At 40.6% G+C, this 21543-nt stretch overlaps 1 protein-coding gene across 10 annotated transcripts in view; it reads left to right on the top strand.

Annotated features, from left to right (window-relative positions):
- FAT3 (FAT atypical cadherin 3) overlaps positions 1–21543 on the top strand; it is a 403423-nt gene that overhangs the window by 71537 nt on the left and 310343 nt on the right. For all 10 annotated transcript variants that reach the window (XM_027651027.1, XM_027650956.1, XM_027651114.1 and 7 more), the window contains one exon: positions 17944–21255. In XM_027651027.1, coding sequence (XP_027506828.1) covers positions 17961–21255 — 3295 coding nt within the window. In that variant the 5' untranslated portion in view covers positions 17944–17960. The remainder of the gene's footprint in view (positions 1–17943; positions 21256–21543) is intronic.

Raw genomic sequence — 21543 nt, 5'->3', positions numbered from 1 at the left:
GGCGGAGGGCCAGGCACAAATCTCTCGTCTGTGGTGACCTGTAACAAGACCCAAGGGAATGGCCTCAAGTTGTGTCAGGGGAAGTGTAGGCTGGATATTAGAAAGAGGTACTTCACACAGAGGGTGGTTGGGCACTGGAACAGGCTCCCAAGGGAAGTGGTCACAGCCTGACAGAGTTCAAGAAATGTTTGGACAACTGTCTCAGGCACATAGTGTGGCTCTTGGGACTGTCCTGTGCAGATCCTTGTGAGTTCCTTCCAACTCAGAATATTAAATGATTCTATGATTTTTACCAGTAATGATGATTTGGCACATAGATTTACCATAAGTTGTTTCATTCTTCTGTAGAGGATAGGTATCTTGAACTTAAAGCATTACTCTGCTTGATGGGAATGAGCACACTGGGAAATGGCCTGTGTGGAGAGGTGCAGGGCTGAGTGGAAATAGGAGAACTCCCAACCAGTGAGACTTCCAGGTCAAGGTGAGGTTACTTAGGGATGGATGGGCAGTGCAGGAACTGTGTGCTTCGCATATTGCTGTGGTGTGTCATGGCAGTGCTGTACCTCTTGTCTTCATATGAGCCTAATCTTGCTAAAAGTTGTGTCAGAGTCTTTTTAATAAGACGTTATGATTTTGGCATTAATTTGGGGTTTTCTTGCTCTCTTACTTGCATGTGTGAAATGCAAAGCATATTTAATGAGTGAATACTTCAAATGCTTCCAAATTAATTAAAAACAGTTCCACATCTGGAATAAATCCAGTACCTTTCATGGATGGCTTCAACTTCACGGTTTTTCTCTCTTGTGAGAAGCCCTGTGAATATTCCCTTGCAGATGCTTGTGGAAGCTGGAGTAGCTGAATCCAGGCTTATTTTACAAAAGAAAGAGATCTGAAACCCACAGAGATCAATGGGATCTTGGCCTTTATTCCAGCAGACTTTGGATAAGACCTAATAGTATATATATAATTATACAATATGATAGGTCTGTGTCAGGTATTTTCAGGGTACCCTGTCATGAAGGTAACTGTGCAAATCTTGATTAAAATTTGTTGGGTTTTGTGGTTCAACTGCTGTTTAAAGTCATATGGATTCAGTGGGGCTTGAATTAGGCACCACAAACAAAAAAAGTGTTTTTATAATGAGAGTTTTTTTTCTTCTACCTCCTCTGTTCCCAGAAATAAAAAAATGATCTGTTTTTTTGCTATGGGAATGCTGTGATTTAAACTGACACAGCTAAGTGACCTAAAGATAGGCTTATTGCTTAGATAAAAAATGCAGGGTTGGGTTGTTTGAACTGCATTAGCATCAGAATAAGAAATGGCAGGGCAAGTTGGCCGAGGTGGCCCTGCAGAACTGGGAAGGGTTGTTCTCTGGAAAGCCTCTGAGCTGGGAATTCTTTTCTAAGACATAAATAAATAAATCTGTGTCCTGAACACTTAATGAATACAGAAGTCTGGGCAACTTTAGACTGTTGGGGATATTTTAGAAACCCACATGATGCTTTTTTTGTTAGTATTGTCGATTTCCATTTCCCCCCCTAATATTTCCATTTCAAGGTGAGGGTTTTCTTCTACTTGCTTTATTTATTCTGAAGGTGCTGAGGATAATGTTTTTGCCAGCACTTTTATGTAAAACCGCTGTTAAGTCTCACATCAGTTTCACTATGTGTTGCACCAAAATGCTGCCCCTGAAACTTGGGATCTTGGAGCTACAGATTGGGATTGCAGGCAATTTAGTTCTTCAAGTACCTTGTCTTTGGAGTTGTCCTTTGGCTGCTTGGACTGGATCTTCTGAGGTTTCCAATAAAATTATCTTGCAGGGATCCTACTGTGAATGCATATACAGCTTTTCCAGGGGATCTCAGTGTGTTTTACAGACCACAACTAATTGAACCTCATGACATTCATGGCAGGCAGATAAGCATGAACCACAGTAAGTAAACTAAAACAGAAAGAGGTGAAGAGCTCGTTTCCCATGGTAGTGAACAGTGACATTCCTGTTGGATTGAGCTATAGATGCCATGTACTTCTGAAAATGAGGCTGCTGGTGAGTTGACTGGAAAAAATACTCTTTTGGTAGTGAATTTTGTGGAGGGAGTTAATATTCGCGGTTTTGCATCCCGTGCCAGCCGATTAGAAATCGAATTAGTTCAAAACCCCCTCAGCATTTCCTTATGAGTCTACATAAGCAGCATCATCTTGGGAAGTTATTGAAATGTCCCCTTGCCCTTCTAAACTGGACTTTTCTGAATTAACCTGCCTTAGTTGGAATTATAACTTTTTGAGTATCATTTTGCATTAAGCAGAAACTGCCTGACAAAGGTGCACCAGCTCTTACAATACTGGCAGGTTTTGACCACTCCTGGGTTCTGACTTCATTCGTGTAGTTTGCTAGTAATTGCATCTCTGTTAGGCTTTTGGGAGGGGAATGATGCTCTTAAGATAACTGTTGTCATGGCTGTTGGTCATAGGCAAAATACAAAACCAGTGCTGATAAAGTGAATGATGAGCTGACCATACACTAAAATGGAGTGAGAATGAGGAGGTTCACTCGCTTAACTGCTTTCAGTGCACAATTGCTTCAAGTGCAAGAGTACAAGACAATGCCTTTAGAAAATAAAGGTTTTAACCAGTTTGGTAACTCATTTTTGAAACTATAGAGGGTGTTCAGAGAAAGCAATCTAAAGAGAGATCTATGGGATCATCATAGAATTATGGTGCTATAAGCCAGATTTGCAGGTGTACCGATACATCACAGATATTCCCATTAAGGCATGCTGTACAACTGGGATATACTGAAAAGAGAGAGAGAAAAGGAGTAGTGAGAGAAAGCTATGACCCTAATTTCTGTGGCCTTCTAAGAAAACATTTTAGGCATAGAAGCAAGTTAAAAAGGTTAATTGGGCAGGATCAATTACTGTGTTGTGTGAAAGTGAGCTTTGGAGCTTAAGAGAAAGCAGCAGACAAAGCAGTGAGGTGTTCCAGGAGATAAAGCTGTTTGTGGTGTTGAAAAATGAGGATCATCCCCACACAATCTGGAAGGGGAGAGGTTTAAGAAAAGTGATGGGATTTACTGAAAATGTGTATGTTCTTTCAGTGATACAAGACCCCCCAAAGTGGTCTGGGTGGAAAGAGGAGGGCAGACAAGTTGCCCTTAGTTAATGGCTACAGCAGGAAAGGAGTAAAGTTTGCGGAAACTGAAGAGACAAGGCACAAAAGAGGAGGCAGCATGAAGATGATGGAGCCTTTTTTACCAAATCAGCATACCTGAAAGCATTCAAGATAGCAATAGAGTTCTATGACTGTATGTGTCATCAGGCAAGAGCTGGCAGTCAGGTTATTCTAGTACTTGGCTGTCTTTGCCTGAGGCCACACTGGAAATACTGTGTGTAGCTCAGGGTATCTACTTATATAAAGGGTGTTACAGTAATGGAAAAGAATGAGCCAAAGGGAATGTAAAGGTCACAAAGGTTACAGGAGCATCTGAAGAAGCAGGGATGTTGAAGTATGTGCTCCTATAAACTGTCACACATACTGGAAGGGAGAAATACCAAAGTTTATCCTCATGATGTCCACATGACAGAGTGGTTGAACCTGCTGGAACTGCTTTATATTCAGTTGGAGGGAATTGACTGCCACAGAAATCAGGAGAATAATTGAATGCTTGCTGAAATTGAACCTAAAACCCAGGGGTTTGGCACAATGATTTAAGTGCTAACACCAAAAAGCAGGAGTTAATTTTGCATCGGCTTCCTTGCTATAGACCTGCTTGTCTTCCTAGGAAACATCCCTGACTATGAGCTGTTGATATTGAAGCACAAGTATTAATTTTTGAATTAATTTTAATAATGTGGGCATGAGTCAGTATGCATCAGTACTTTTAGTGCCAATGAAATGGATTTCAGACTAACAGGCTCTGGAGAAGAACACAGTTTCAGTATTTCTCTTATTGCACATTTAAGTGCAATTTGCAGAGAAGTTGGAGCAAAGGACAGCGTCTGTGCTTCATTTGTGGCTGGTTATGCAGTTTAATTAGTGCCCACCGTTACCAAACAACTCCCATGAAGGTGAATCCGGGCTTAGAGAAATCTCCAACTCTGCAGCGGAACTCTGTAACTAGATGCTGAGAAGGGGCTGTTCATACACAGCAAACAAAAGAGCCCTTTGTGTGAAAGTAGCTTGTTAGCTTTTTGTTTTTAAGCTGTAGCATGTCTAAGTGATCAGGGTGTCACACACTAATAAACTAGCCAGTCCCTCTGGAATAGAAATTCTCGGTGGTGATTTAGAAGGTGCATTTATACAGTAGTCTCCAACTTCATTACTACACTGTTTCCTTGGATACTGAACATTTTGCATATAATTACAAGAGGGATGTTAACAATGATTCGTGGTTCTAACGTTTTTAATAAAAGTTTTTCATATTACTCTCTTTTTCCTTTAATATTCTATATCAGAGAGGAAGAACAAAAGGAAATGATTCTTGTCAGCTAATTTGCACAACTTCTTTTGAGCCAAGAACAGGTTTTATTTCTTAAAGTGTGGAAATCCTGCATGCTATTTTGGGAATTATGTCACTGAATGGGTTGTAAATAGGAATTGAAGTGCTACTATTCATTGTAACATCAAATTCACACTGTTTGGGAACAACCTTACAATAGTAAAGAAAAAGCTGTTTGAATGCTGGGCAGTAAACAAAATTTGCTATGGGTGTGAAAGCATTTAAATACTTCATGTGCTTATTTTTAAGACTTGGGTATTTTGATAGTGTTCAGTATGTTTCTCTAAGGTACTTTCTGCTCTTTACACACCATCTTGGTTGCCTCAACTCCGGCTGTTGTTTAACAAACAGTTTGAGCTGCCATGGACATGGAAAGGATCCCTCCTGCCTGCCCCAGGCACCCGTTCCCATCTCCCTCCCTCCCTTTTGTTCACAGGCATATTTGCAATAGGGCAACTCAATCCGCACTGAGAACAAAATCAACAAAAAACTAAAAATAAAAAAAAAAAAAAAAAAGAAAAACCAAAAAGACCCAACAAACAAAGTCAGGGAAAAAGGGGAGGGTTGAGCCTGGGACAGCTGCTTTCGTGGCCACGGTGGCTTATTGTGCCATAAAGTGATCACCAAGCTGTGATATGAAAGGATTATGCCTGAATATATTTTGGTTTAGTTGTGCAGAGTGTCTGTAACTCTTGGAAAGAAGCTGTTAGGAGCATCAAGCTGTGGTGCCCAGTGATGCACCGCATGCTGTGGCCCTTCACTGATCCTGCACGAGAGTGTAAAGCTCTGTGTGTGTTACCTCCATGACTTTCAGGACATCTGCTTGTTCCACTGTTTGCAGAAGATACTTTTATGTGTAGTTGAGGAATGTCTGTTTGAGAGCAATATTTTTGCATGTCAAAAACAGAATTAATGCTTTCGTGTTCTTTGAGACCTCACTGGACCTTGGGATATCCCTTAGAAACACAGCAACAAGGATTTAAACTCTGAAATGTCTGTATCTATCACAGGCTGTGTAGTTATATGATATATGAGGGCAGCTGAGCATGATGAAATGGGCTGTACATGTGTGTGTGTGCACACCCCCACTCACACTAGAAGTGTGCTCACTTACTGGAAGCTGTTTCTAGGTTCAAAGCATTAGTTTTTTTAGTGCTAAAACAACTACTTTAGATTCCTACTCATGCTTTTACTTCAGAGAAACAATATATCGTATAGTTCATTTAATAAAATAAAAGCATTTTTCCAAAAGCCACAGAATACAGAATTTAATACAGTGGCATTTGAAGATAAATTCTAGGGATGCATGGGAGATGGCTCTTTTACAATATACTCAGTTTTATTGCAGTCCTCACAGTGGCTTTCATATACCAAAAGCTATTGGCAGTCTTTTCTTCTCAAAGCTGTATAGAACTGTATTATATACACAGACATTTTGTCCTTATCCATAATAGTTTCACAAGTGAGGCATGTTTCTTTTTCCCCCCTTCTCTGTGGATTTGTAATATTGCTAGGTTGGCTTTAGTAAGCTGATGCATTGCTATTTTTTAACTCTTACTCTTTTTTTCACTGTATATTTTCATCTTAAAAGTACATAGGAAACAGGAAAAGTTATTCCTGATGATTTCAATCTTTGGCATGATGCTTTCTGAAACAACAATTTATTTTTTTTTACCTTTCTGGAGATTTGCAGGAGTCGGGTTGAAATGGCAGCTGACTTTCAATCAGTACATGGTTGAGCGTGAGGAAGAGCTATATGCAAATAGTACCTTGCTATGTGAAACTTCATTTTCAGCTGAGGTCAAATTCAGCAGCAGCGAGCCTCACTAGGCATGAGCTACGAGTTGTTATTTAGGCTAGAGTCCTTTTTATTTTAGCTGAGCAGCTTTCCCCTTCTCTTGTCGGAATAAAAAGGGTAAGCAAATGGTGAGCATGTGGCTAGGAGCCATGTGGCATTAGTTTGCTTCTGCAGGATGCTCTAAGAGGGAACATCCACATGCCTTTGCCTAGGGCAGCTCCTGGGAACTGCTCATCATCACAGCACGTTTTCCACAAGGCAGAAGCAATGGAGCACTTTGGCACAGCCACACCTGGGTTTTGAGAGTTCTGGTGGGATGGTTCGGAGTTGCGAGCACTGCTTCTTCCCCTCCTGGTGTACAAACAGAAGATGTAGAGCCAGTGACTTTCTGTGTTTTGGGGACAAGTGATCTGCTCCATTTATTGGCAAGTGCTAGGTTGGATGTTCAGCATTGCATGATGTGAGGTGGCCACCTTGCCAGCAACTTCTCTGCTTGTCAAAATGTGTAAGGGACAGGGTGGCTCCATTAGGAAGATTTACCCACTGGCTCTGTAGGGAGTTGGGGTGGCACCACCACAGTGTGGGCTCCCAGCAGGCAGGGAGAAGTCCAGACCGAGGAGACTGACAGCAAACTGATGTCAAGGAGGTAGATGTGATGAATACATGGTCACAGGGCCTGGGCGTGACTCTGCCTTGCATGTTTCAGTGATTTACCCAAACAAGTGTTTGGCATGCTTGTGGTTTCTGCCCAGGATTTGAGAGTGCAGGCTTTGCAACTTGACCTTTTGCTGCAGATGATCCTGACTTCAGGAGATGGAGAAGGGTGAGGCGTTAAGATGCGGTTGTTCTTCCTAGTGGCTGCCATTGTCAACAACATAATGGAGTCCTAACACTATGTTATGACTCCATAGGAGTCAAGGATTTCAGGAGGTGGATGGCAGACTGCCGTGGAGTTCTTCCTGCTTCCCAGTGTTGCTGGTGGTAAGGCTTTCCATGAAACCTGGGATGCTGTGCTTATTTAAAGCGCCTTTCGTGGAGAAAGGAAAGACTGTAGCTCTGTAAGGCTGTTTCCCCTTGTTTTCCATGCAGGGCTCCTGTAGATATTTGAGGTACTTGCTTCTCCTGAGGGAAGCATGGAGCTCTGTTAGGAAAGAGATTTGAAAGAAAATCCAACTTTCTTCCTTTTTTAATTTTGTATGTTTTTGACATATGAAACTGGCTCAAAAATGAATGTGTACTCTTTCTGAGGTTCTGCCTCTAATGCCACATATTTTAAAGGCACTTTTCCAAGGTGAATATCAAAACTCTGTATTAGGAGATGCCTCATTTAATCTAGCATATGCTGATTGCCATGAAGATATTTTCAACAGATACTCTGCCATAGTGTTTGTTATTCTTCAGGACATAAAATAACTGCTGGACTGTAGATGACTGTGTGAGTAACTGGTGGCTTATGGGTAACCTCTTTTCTGGCACAGAAATAATGGGTTGTTTGTTCCTCCAGTCGAAGTCCTGATGTGTTTTGATGTTTCTGATTTACATTTTTAGCACTGTTCCTGATACCATTCAGTGTTCTGGGAACGGTCTTTAAACTTGGTGTTTATTTTGGAGCATTGGTTTTCCAGCAAACAAATATGTGATTAGCAATTAATGGTTTTGCTATAAATAAACAAAAACGAACAGTTCAGCTTTAAATAGCGATCTCTGCTCTGTTGAGCTTTTAATTGGTCTGTGCTTGCAAAGTTGAACCTCTCCAAACACACAACAGGCTTTGAGGGACTCCCAGCTGCGGTGACTGAACTGACCGAGTTGGAAAGCTGAAGCTGTGGTGGTTTGTGTTAATGTATGGGTAGCTAAAAAGTGGTTATCATCTCGAATATCTGTGCATGAGCCGAACACTGGAGGGGGGAAGAATTGTGGTTTCAGTATGGGTAGCGTGTTTGAATGTGGGGGGAGTTTCAGCATGCGGAAGATTTCCAGTACTGTGCCTTTCCCTTGGCAACTGCTTGCTGGGGTGTGGGTAAGTGGTGGAGGTGGCACCAGACATGGTACCAGAGGTTCCTCTTTGCAGCCAAGGCAGATCTGTCTCTCTGAGTGCCACAAGCACTCCCTTGTGTGCACTGAAAATAGCATGTTGTTGCATCCCCTTCAAAATAATTGGATTTAGCACCTTATATGAATTTGGGTATTTCTAATGTGGATAGTGGTCCAAGGCCAGCTTTGTTGGAGAGCTTTCCTCCTTGCAGTGATTGGGCCTTAACAGATGGGCTGGAAAGGAAGTTTCTGGGTTTCTGTCAGAACTGCTAGGTTTAAAGCTGGCTCCATCTACTTTTTTGTTTCCCAGATGATGTCTGCAGTGTGTATTCCACTTATCTGAGAGAACGTGAGATTTGTTTGAACTGATGTAGCTGTGTGTTGCTTCTTACTTAGGTTAACCAACTACTATGGCCTGAGCTGGATGTAATTTTTAAAAAGTAATGGCAATAGCCCTTTCTCTAAACACTGCCAGTTTGAGCAAACGGCAACCTTTCTGGCTTTTTTGCAGGAAAATTTGGAAATTAGCAACTATTTATCAATTATCCTTTTGGGTTTTCTTCGTTTCTTTTTTTTTTTAATGAACACTTGTGGGCTTATGGTTCGTCCAAGTTTTCAGAGGCTCCTTCATCAGAGAGCCATCGGGAAGCAGTTTTTGGGGAACTGGCTTTCAGAAAAGTGGTTGCTCTGCAGTGTCTAGAAGTCAGGCCCACATAGATGTCTGAGATTGGTTGTAGACAACTCCAGCGTGTTGATCCAGAAGCAGCTCCATGTTATGCCTGCAACACAGCAGCAAGTGCCAGCACCCTGCAGATTCCCACCCTATTGAAAGAAAAATGTTCACTGCTAAATCTAGATTTTGTTCTCAAATCTCAAGCTTGTTGAGAATCTCAATCAAAATATTTGCTCCTTGCACTTCCATCATGATCACTGTCTATTGCTGTATGTCAGAGCTCTCTTGAAGAAAAATACCATTGCAAAACCACTAATACAGTTCCTAGCCTCAAGAAACAATTTTTTCTTTCTTTCTTCCCATCTAGAATAATAAGATTTAGGTATTTCCCAAATGATTGTTCTGTTTAATTGTGGGTTCTGTTTTGTTTTTCTCTTAATGGCACCTGGATGCATCCATATGTCTTTTTTGGCATGGAGTAAAATGCTTTATCCCACAGTCCCTTTGTAAAGTCTTTACTGGGCTGTCATTATTTTGATTTGGCATCTCATAATCATAGAATCGTGGAATGGTTTGGGTTGGAAGGGACCTTTAAATATAATCTAGTCCAACCTGACAGTCTTTTCCCCTAATCTTCATTTTATGTTGTGTGTTTTACATGGAGCTGTCAACTGCAAAGACGCTTTTGTATATGCGTCCCTTTTTTCAATCACCCTCCATTTGCCCATATATTTGCCTAGACTTGAACACACATAAAGGTCTGGACCATTTGAGCTGCCCTACCTCCACAGACTGGGTTCTGAGGAAGATATATAGTATTTTTTTCCTCTGAGAGTAACAGCTTACTGCAGTCCTTATACCTACATACCTATTATGGCACTGGAAACAGTAGTTGTAAATCTCACAGACTTCTTTCTTGCTATAAACTATATCCAGATAGTTTATATAAGCCTATGCAAGCTGTCAGAAGGAGTATGTGCAGTATCCCAAACACAGAGCAGACTGGATGCAGCAACTGGCAGAGACTGGGACTAGCAGGAGTGAATTTGCAGGAAAACAGCCGTGGAAGAGAGTGCAGGGTGGGAACTGACCCTTGTGTGGGAAATGTGGAAGATGCTCTTTTGGCTGCAGGGACATCACATTCACATTGGTGCTGCACTGCAGCTCTCGAAGTGCTTATTTCATTGCCGTGTTTCACCAGGTATATTAAAAAGCTGAGATTCAGATTGCTCTAGGGTTTTGTACAAAAGACTCTCTGGTCTCAATTGTATTTATTACTTGCATTACAGTAAGGAGAAAGTTTGCAAAGAGCCCAGTTGAATCACTGCTCAAGTCCCACCGTATGCAGTTGGAAAGTACTCCATGGCAGGCTGTGGTCCTGCTTCTGGTCCTTAGCAACCTCTGGATGTGTGAGCAGAGCTCTTGCCCCTGAGGATCAGAGGTGCAGTTCGGTAAAGAGCTGGCTGTTTGCAGGGGATCGAAATTGATGTGTGGTGAAGGGAGAACTGGGGAAAGACCCGCAGTGAGAGGAATGGGACTCACCAGTGCTGGATTTTTGATGTTGACATTGCACCTTGAAAGGGCTTTCAAGCCAGGGCGTCTTGGATTTATGAGTGAAACATTACGGGGAAAAAAAGAAGGCCAAATAAGCAAGAAATAGTACCCTTAAGTGTATTTCGTATGGAAACCCCCATGAAAATAACTGGCTCATTTTGAAACTACCCCAAAGCGTCCCCATTTTACAGTGATTAAGAAGCAGGAGCCAGGGGGGATTTGAGATATACAAAGCATGAAAACTGGATATCAGCCTTTGTTTCCCTGGGGGCAGACCACCAACGGACAAGCTCAAATCCCTTGTAAGGTGGCTCACAGGAATTCACTTTTGACAGATCTCACATGGCGGCAAATTATTCCTCCCCTCTCCCCCCTATTATTTCCCCAAGCCACGTTTCATCCTCGAGGGGAAAGGGAGAGTTCAACAGACCCTTTGCACCTTATCCTGGGGAAGACAAATGATGCCTGGCTTCTGCTTGCAAATGGAAGCATTTGCTGATGAACTGATACTTGACAAAAATTGGTGTTGTATGGAAAAAATCCCCAGCACCTGCTAGCAAAACAATGTTATTCATAACATATGGCTGGGTGGCTAAATCTTCACTTCCTAGGGACAGCCTGAATTACACTTGCTACATGCTGAGCGCCCTTTCTCCTGTGCAGAATGACATGCAGGCAGCGGGAGGATTTGCAACTCTGAGGAAGGTTAGGATTTATAGCACTGTTTCTTGCAAGGGCTTACTCTGCAGAAATTATCATTTTGTCTTCATCTTCTCTTTTTGGGATAAACACATCATAATATAATCATATGTATGGAAAAGCAGATCTTTGTGCTCACTGGGGAACAGGTAGCTCCATGAATATATCCCCTGCTGTAAATCTGTCAGTATTAGTAAGGTTTTTCCCCCTTCTGCCTATACTTGAACACACATCTTTAATTCATTTCTGTATAGCACAAATTCTAAATTCTTATTCTACATTCTGATTTCTTGTCCTGGCCAGTAAAGTGTTAGCGTTTCTCAGAATCACAGAATCACAGAATATGCAGAATTGGAAGGGACCCACAAGTATCATTGAGTCTAGCTTCCGACCCTGCACAGGACCATCCCCAAGAGTTATGCCATGTGTTTTCCTAGCTGTGTGAATTATAGTTGTCTGGCAAGAGGAAGTGTTGTTTAAACGTGATTTTATCCCTTATTCACTATTCATTTAACAAGATGCTAGTGATATTGCTTGTGTAATGAGAGGAGAGTACGAAATCCATGTCTGTCTCTAGTCTGTGCCTGAGCTTTGCTGGTAGATCAACACCTTGGTCTTTAAACTGCTAAATTGGTATCTTCCATGTGCCTAAAGATTCATTTCGATGAGTTTGGAAGAGTTTTCAATGGTTCCATGCTATGGAAGAGACTGCTTCTGAGGGAGGGCACTGACGTGCATTGGCTCTCATCTCCTGGTTGCAATATTGGCAACAGATTATGAAAAACATTTTTTTCTATCACTAAGGAATCTCGATGGAAGCCTTAAATAGGTAACAACTGCAAACCAGTCACAATGCTGTGCAGTCTTCATTGTGCCCTTTTTGCAGGTCCTCATGGCCTGATCATGGAGAAGTTTTTGTGTAGTCAAATTGCTGTTGCTGATAGAAAAGAGCACTGAGAATACAAGGTTTCATGCAACTGCATGGATTTGCCTGTGTGACAAGCTTATAGGTTTTGTGTTTTAATGATAAGACCGGAAGAGTAGATTGGCTGCTGTCAATGCTGGGTGTTGATATTTGAGTGAAAGGGAAGAGTTACTTGCAAGATTGAGGTCACTCTCAAAGAAATCAAGAGCCTTCTTTTCAAAGAAATCAAGCCTGCTGCAGGGTGCATGACTTCACTACATACTATTTAGGCCTCACATGCATGTGATGTTGTTGTTTTTCTGCCTCCTAAAAAGGTACCTTTATATTTTCAAATATACCTCATTTACTGTAAAACTACTTATTCAATAGAATTTAAATAGCTACATTTTGAAAGAGAATTGTGACTACTCCTGAGAAAGCAGTGGCAATTTCAAATTGTAGTATTTTTCCATACTATGAGGTTACCACTCCTGTCCTGTGGGAGGAGGCACCCTCCCTTTCCCAGCTTCTCCAAGAGAAATATTAATCAAGGTGAAAACCTTTAAGTCAAGGTTTCTTGACCCCTTTTTTTTCTCATACACACAGATACATAAATACTTTGTCTCTCAGAAGTTTATCATTTGAAGTTGAGAAACTCTTTTTCCTTCTCACAGCCCAGAGGACCCGCTACATAAGAAGTTCCCTGGATTCTTCACCCTTCATTGAGTGAAACTGGAAGTTAAAGCACAGATTGGTTTCTTTGCTCTTCTCATTCAAAGGACCTGTAGTAATTCTGAAGTAATTGTCTTTTATTAGCTAGTCATATCGCCTGAATTAATTTACCTAATGGTCAACTGGAAAAATTCTTATGGAGTATAATTGGACTTGGAGGGAAAGTAGGGAAAGAGGACAAAGCTCTTTTTTTTTCCTATTCTGGCCTGCTAAAAGCTTATTCCTCCTTCTCCCTGAAGAAGTTTGCCTGCTGTATTCCTTATATTCTGTAAAAGACCTTATGGCTTGTATTTATCCAAGAGCTATATGCATTGTTTTCTTTTTCAAGTATTTTATGGTGTGGAGATTTTTGGAATTAGAAGAATTAGCCTAGGGAGAAGGAATCAAACAAAGGATCACATAGCACTTGTTTCATATCTGTGCACTGAGTCAGAGCCACGTTTTTGGTGTGCAGGAATCCTGGCAGTTGCTGGGACTTGAGTCTTCCTTCTCGGTCTCCTGGGGTGTTACGTTTGGATGCAGCCCAGACTGGAGACTGCCAGAGCCAAGATGAGAAAAAGGAGTGATGCTCATACCTCTCTCAATTCCTCTAAGGAACACCAGCCACCTACAAGTCCCTGCAGCTATTCTGCAAGGTTTGGGTCATGTAGTTCAAGGAGCAAAGGAAAATTACTAGAGTGGTGAACTACATTTGAAATTATAGAGTTCTGCATGATGTTCAGGTTTATTTTAAAGAGTATTAAAATTAAGATACACTGTTCTATTTTTCCATTTCTTCATTCCCACATCAAGGCCAGACAGCTAGAGTGGAAAGATTCTGAACTCCACAAGATAACTTGTGTTACCTTTTCACCTCCTTGGGTAGTTAGAAGGTGTTATTTTTCTTTAGTCTCTGCTCTTGTTATAGAACAGTTTTATTCTCTCGGAAAACGTTGTCCTTGTCCTTTTCCTTTTCCTTTCCTTACTTTTTTCCCTCTTTCTGTTTTTCTTCATAGTAACCATGTTGAGCTGTACCAGGGGATTTTTTTTTTTGGTAACTCCTGCCCAAACATTTTAAAATCAAGCAGAAGTAATCACAACCTTTCTCTTCACTTGAAACCATAACATTTTTTGACAAGAAGTGCCTTTAAAGAAATGCCTCTTAATTTACAGCGGGTTGCTTTGTACTTTGTTTCTGTAACCTATCTCATTACATTTCCTGTGTGTTAAGTATGTATGTGTTATGAGCTCTTAAAAACAAATATCCCAGAAGAAAGGAATTTAGTAAATGAATAAAACATTCTTGGGTAGTCCAAGTGGCAGTTTAATAGCTCATCCGTCAGGACTTTCATAAAATATAATGATGATAGCCATATAAATATATGGATAGATTAATAAGTTCAATGAGGAGATTGCTACAACTCTGCATACCACATCTGAAATGAAATCAAACTCTGAAAGTGCAGGCTGATGTGAAGGTCCAATTTTTCCAGTGCCAACCATGAAATTCTACCTAAAAATACAATACTGTGTGTCTGTGTCTGCATGTGTATACATAACTAAAACATACATACAATAGCACACATATACAAATGTTGTTTATAGGTGGAATTTAGTGTTTCAGGACTGATCTTGATTGCACTGACCCTCTAAAACCCTAGACTATTGACATGACTGGATTTGCAGCAGTATATTTGAGATTAGGTCTTGCTCCTGGCTTTCTCTGAAAATAAAAAGATAGATGGAATAGGAGTGTAAGGTTGTCATGTTATATTGCCTGGGATATACATAACTTTTTCATTAGGTTCACCTAATCACAGAGCTTTGTAAATATCTACTTCGATGCCCATCTACCACGGCAGAGTTTGTAACCTTGGGTGTGGCAAACCTGAAAGGAAAGTTTTGAATAATTTTTTTTGTAGTAATGAATTTTGCAGGGAAACTGATTTCCAGTTATGATGGACTTGGAAACTTGATGTTGATGACCATGAAAGGTGAAGGGAAATCAGCTTAGGCTGAACTATGGACAGGAAAAATTAGACCACCAAATGAGACATAAATAGGATAAGACAATTAAGTTCCTTACTCCAGAGAATAAGAAAATTAATTCATTCAGTGAAGTTTCTGAACTGTTGTGATAAAAGTCTAAGTGCTTATACGAAACATAACAACAGTCTCTGTTGTAAGCCAGCAAAAATTCACTTGCTCTTAGCAGTGGGGAGAGGCTGCTGTCGTAGTATAGATGAAGGATGCTGAAGCGCTCTTGGTGAAAGGCAGCAATACAGCAATTTGTCTGTTGAGTGTTTTGATAATGGCACATCACAGAAGAGGTCCAGCCCTTTATTTTTTCATGAGTTGTGTCTCTTTCATTAGAATTTCTCATTCCTCTTGCCTAGCTTTTCTTTGGCAGTGTACTGTATATTGTACATATATATATGTATAAAATACAGCCAGCATCATCTTCCACACTAGTCTGAAGCAGCAACTTTAAGTGTCAATACTCAAAGCGATCACATAAAGCCCCATGAAAATAAGGGACTTTGATATTTTCGCACTGGTGGATTAAATTGATGAATGTTTGTTGTGCTTAGAAATAAGATGCTACTGCTCGTCTTTTAGCTGAATGAAATGGCAACAACAATAAAATAATATTTCCCAGCTGAACTAGAAAAATTCCTTCCTGGGTCTCCTGGGGGTCAACCTGAGCACAGGGAGAGCATGGGGAATCCTGGTCCCTCATGTATCCAAAGCATACTGGAAAACTGTGCCTTTTTTGATGTATAAACTATATGGGACACGATGTTAATCATAGGACTCACATGATATGTACACAATAATTGAGTGGGCGTATTCAGAAAAGGAACTGCCACATGGAGTTTTGTGGGGATTTGCCTGCTATCATTAGGTGATACTCTTACTCTTCTTAAAGAGTTTTTTTTCTTTGGTTGGTTGGTTGGTTTTTTGTTGTTTGGGGGTTTTTTTTAATAGAAAAGAAAATGAAAAGGAAACAAAGCAGGGGGAGAATGTGTAAATGCATGTGAAAGTAAGTGTATTGAAATATGAGTGCATTGACAAACACTTGGGAGAATTGATCAAACCGATCAATTTGTTAAACAATGGGATATAGAGTGTGGGATCAGGAAGCCAGGCGTTGTGTGTGGACATTACAACATCAGCGCAATACATTGATCGTTTTTAGTACTAAAACTGCAATAATCATTCCATTATATTGGAGGTGACAACTAACATGAACTCATATTCCAGAACTTACATGCAATTTGTAAGTCTCCTTGGGGATGTTGAAATCATGTTGGAAGTTTAAATTAACCTCTGTCATTATCAGCAACTTTTCCCTTTCCTTTTTCATTCTGTATTCTAGCTTGGAGAAAACTATGTTTTCAAGCAGCTTTTAAATGACAATGAGAACAACGTGTGTCTGCAGTGGGTCTTTCAATAACTGCCTTTTAAAATTGATTTTTATGATTTTCACAAGTAGCAGTGTATGTACTCTGTAACAAAGAAACTTATTCACACTGCCTCGCTGTGAGCACCTGCCTAGTTTCCTCAGGCTCCTTTCCTCTCCTTTCAGTGGGAAGCGATAAGCAGGACCTGGCTCCCAGCTTCTGCAGCACCCTCCAGCAACCTTCAGCCAGTGTCTCCACTTACTCTGTCTCCGCTTAACCTCGCAATTTAAATCCTTGAAGCAAGGCACTGGGGCTGTTCCACAACAGCACTATATGGAGGAACTCCAAGTCTTACCCACATGCTGCTTATTAATTGCAATTGAATATTTACATTTATAATGAGCCTTTTGAAATCAGTAGGAAGGCGCTCAGTGCTTTGAAATGGCTCGAGTGTGGCAGACTGGGTTAAGACAGACCAATGGTGATGGAGATGTGTGCTTTATTTGTAGCCAAATTCTGCTGTGGGTTACCACAGTGAAATGTGCTGTAAGCTGGAATTCATTCTATCTGAGCAAGGATCATTTACACCTTTACTTGTCGAGGTGGCCCATTGGCAGCAGGACAGATAGTAGGTTGGAATGGGCCTTCAGCTTTCTTTGGTTGGGATGGTAGTGGTACCAAGCATTTACTGGACTTACAGAAAAAAAAATGTTCATCTGTGCCCTCATTTAGGGTATGTTAACCAGTGCATTTGTTGACCATAATCACAGGTGCATTGGGCTACATATGCAAGAGCAGCATTATGTACGGGCTATCTCAGCTGTGCTGTTTTCTTAACCTGAATCTTCACCTGGGAGCTTCATTGAGCAGTTTTATTTTCTTCATTGTATTTTGCCTGTTTTCAATATCTGGATATGTGTTTGCATGTGTATATGTATATGTATATGCAATTGCATTTAATTAGCTATAATTCTTCCTTAATTTTGATTTTTCTGAACGTATCTGTATTTAAAGTAATGGCTGCATAGTGACTTTTTTATCCTACTTGTTCTTAGTGGCTCAAATTTCATCAAACATTCTTAGCTTCCCATAAAAAAAGGGTAACATTTGACAGGCGACTTACATATGAAAATCCTGTCTCCTTTCCAAACATTAGGACTGAAAATGAGTTCTCCAATATGCTCTGAAAACAAAACAAATAAATTTAGGCTTAATTGGAGCTTCTGATAAATAAAAGCCATTATTTCTGTATGGATTTCATCCTTTTCTCTAAACTTAAATGTGTGTGTCTGATTTAAATTTTTTTTCACTCTGATTATTCTGAATTGTGTGCATATGTATATAGATATGATAGGGTCTCACAGAGGTTTTTTATGTTAAAGAAGTGTACATACATACACATATATGTAGTTACATATATGTGCATGTATGTGTACATACATGCATACATACTGTGCACACATATGTAAAAATAACCAAAACTGGTGTAGTTGTGTATGTGTGTATATTGTTCTCTCTTTCTATTATGTTTTCCATAAATGTATGGTGAATAAATATTACATCGTTTTTATTTTAATTATAAATTTATTAAGTAATTTTGACATCTCACTTCACAGTACAGGTTTTATCTCTTGATCAACTAGTTCCTGTTTTCTCTCTCTGCCACAGGGTGAAAGAATGATGTGATGGAGGTGAATATGGGCCACTGGTCAGGCTCACGACTACCTCCGTCATGCCTTGCCCTTCTGATTGTCAAGTTCCTGGCCTCCATTTGCCAGGTAGTTTACGGGACCACCCCGCTTGGCTTTCACTTCACACATTCCACTTACAATGCTACAGTGTACGAGAATTCTGCAGCCAGGACCTATGTCAACAGTCAGACAAGAATGGGCATTACCTTGGCTGACCTTTCATGGGATATCAAGTACAGGATAGTGTCTGGTGATGATGAGGGTTTTTTTAAAGCAGAGGAAGTCGTCATTGCTGACTTTTGCTTCCTCAGAATAAGGACTAAAGGTGGGAATTCTGCTATATTGAACAGAGAAATCCAGGACAACTATTTATTGATGGTAAAAGGGTCTGTCAGAGGAGAGGACTTGGAAGCATGGACAAAAGTGAACATCCAGGTTTTGGATATGAATGACCTAAGACCTTTGTTTTCACCAACCACTTACTCCATCACAATAGCAGAAAGCACTCCTCTAAGGACTAGCATTGCACAGGTGACCGCAACAGATGCGGATATTGGGTCCAATGGTGAATTTTATTATTACTTCAAAAATAAAGTTGATCTCTTCTCAGTTCATCCTACGAGTGGTGTTATCTCCTTAAGTGGCCGGTTAAACTACGATGAGAAAAACAGATACGATCTTGAGATTTTGGCAGTGGACCGTGGGATGAAGCTTTATGGAAACAATGGGGTAAGCAGCACTGCCAAGCTTTATGTTCACATTGAACGTATCAATGAACATGCCCCAACAATAAACGTAGTAACCCATATTCCCTTCCCGTCAGACAAGGAACCTACCTATGCAGTTGTTAACATTGATGACCTAGATGAAGGAGCCAATGGGGAAATAGAATCTGTTTCTATTGTGGCTGGAGATCCACTAGAACAGTTCTATCTGACTAAAGAAGGTAAATGGATGAATGAGTACAAAATCAAAGAAAGAAAGCCTATTGATTGGGACAACTTCCCATATGGTTACAACCTGACTCTCCAAGCAAAGGACAAAGGATCTCCTCAGAAATTTTCAGCGGTCAAACTAGTCCACATTGCTAGTCCCAAGAAAGAAAGTATCCCCATGAAGTTTGAAAAGGAAGCATATGATGTTTTGATCAGTGAATTTTCACCTCCTGGAGTGGTGGTTGCAGTAGTTAAGCTGATGCCTGAGCCACAGGGTGTGGAATACAGAATACTTCCAAGTGAAGAAGCTGAGTACTTTAAAATCAATCCCAAGACAGGCCTTATTACTACTGCTCGTCCTTTGAAAATCATTGAGAAGGACCTCTATGAATTAGAAGTATATACGAGCAAAGGTGGTGATTTAAAAGCATGGGTTACTGTCAGGTTAGAAGATGCCAACGATCACACTCCGGAGTTCCAGCAGCTCTCCTACAGCTCATTTGTCAATGAAAGTGTCCCTGTGGGATCTAGCGTTTTGGCAGTTTCAGCAGTTGATAAAGACAGGGGAGAAAATGGATACATAACATACAGTATTGCCAGTCTGAACTCACTACCTTTTACAATAAACCAGTTTACAGGTGTTATCAGCACATCTGAAGAACTGGATTTTGAGTCTTCACCAGAAAGCTACAGGTTCATTGTGAGGGCTTCTGACTGGGGTTCTCCCTACCGCCATGAAAGTGAGGTGAATGTCACCATATACATAGGCAATGTCAATGATAACAAACCCCTCTTTGAAAAAGTAGCCTGTCAGGGAGTGATTTCTTCTGATTTTCCTGTTGGTGGTCACATCACTGCTGTTTCTGCAATAGACATAGATGAGTTAGAGCTGGTGAAGTACAAAATAATCTCTGGAAATGAACTTGGCATTTTTTACTTAAATCCTGACTCTGGTGTCCTGCAACTTAAAAAATCTCTAATTAATTCTGGCATAAAGAACAGCAATTTTGGTCTTAAGATAACAGCAACTGATGGAGAGAACTTTGCTGATGCTATGTTTGTTAATATTTCAGTAGTTCATGGCAAAGTGTCTTCAAAGACCTTTAGCTGTAGAGAAACCAGAGTTGCTCAGAAGCTAGCAGAAAAATTACTCAAAAAGGCAAAAGCAAATGTGAAGCTGAATTTGGAAGATGGTTTTCTCGATTTTTATTCAGTAAACAGGCAGGCACCACATTTCGACAAATCCTTCCCTACTGATGTAAAGGTTTCAGAGGATCTGCCAGTTGGTGCCACCATCCTGCGGATAAAAGCCTACGATGCAGACTCGGGCTTTAATGGAAGAGTACTTTATACAATTTCTGATGGTAATGTTGATAGTTGTTTCAACATTGACATGGAGATGGGAATACTTAATGTTCTCATGCCCTTGGACCGTGAAAAAAGAGAACTCTATATTCTTAATATTACCATTTATGATTTAGGTAATCCACAGAAATCTGCATGGAGGCTGTTGACTGTCACTGTGGAGGATGCAAATGATAACAAGCCTGTTTTTTTACAGGACAGTTACTCAGTTAATATTTTAGAAAGTACAAGTCTTGGTACAGAGATTATCCAGGTAGAAGCCAGGGATAAAGACCTGGGATCTAATGGTGAAGTAACTTACTCAGTATTGACGGACATCCAGCAATTTGCTATCAACAGTTCCACAGGAATGGTGTATGTGGCAGATCAACTAGACCGGGAAGCAAAAGCAAACTACACACTGAAGATTGAGGCTAGGGACAAAGCAGAGAGTGGCCATCAGCAGTTTTCTGTTGTGCCGCTGAAGGTTTTTTTGGATGATGTTAATGATTGCTCTCCAGCCTTTATACCATCCAGCTACAATGTGAAGGTCCTTGAGGACCTGCCGGTTGGCACTGTCATAGCTTGGTTGGAAACTCATGATCCAGATCTGGGCTTGGGAGGCCAAGTCCGTTACTCGCTGGTGAATGATTACAATGGGAGGTTTGAGATAGACAAAGCGAGTGGTGCCATCCGCTTGAACAAAGAGCTCGATTATGAGAAGCAGCAGTTCTACAACCTGACCGTCCGCGCAAAGGACAAGGGACGCCCGGTTTCTCTCTCTTCTGTTTCTTTTGTGGAAGTTGAAGTGGTGGATGTTAACGAAAATCTTTATACCCCATATTTTCCTGACTTTGCCGTCAATGGATCTGTAAAGGAAAACTCCCGCATTGGTACAAGTGTTTTGCAAGTTGTTGCTCGAGATGAGGACTCTGGAAGAGATGGAGAGATCCAGTATTCCATCAGGGATGGCAGTGGCCTGGGGAGATTCAGCATAGATGAAGAAACTGGTGAGTTTTGTTGGTAATTTTCTTTTTTCTTCATAGAGTATTTTTGCAAAAGCAAAGCTTAGGCATAATTGTTTTCAACCCTTAACAAGAAGTTCAGTTCTTCTGACAGACAAGACAGAATTATAAATAAGCATTTTTCAGGTACAGCAATGACATGATTTAAAACCTGGATACGTTTATCATTCTGTGGGTGTGAAATAATACATATTTCTTTTCAGCAGTTGTGTGATGACTCCATTTAGGAAACAGTGACTGTTGCAGAATAACTCGCTCTCAGTGACTGTATTA

The sequence above is a fragment of the Corapipo altera genome, unplaced genomic scaffold (assembly GCF_003945725.1).
Source record: "Corapipo altera isolate COAL_440 unplaced genomic scaffold, ASM394572v1 0, whole genome shotgun sequence".
NCBI lineage: Eukaryota > Metazoa > Chordata > Aves > Passeriformes > Pipridae > Corapipo > Corapipo altera.
This window is presented reverse-complemented; position numbering and strand designations above follow the sequence as displayed.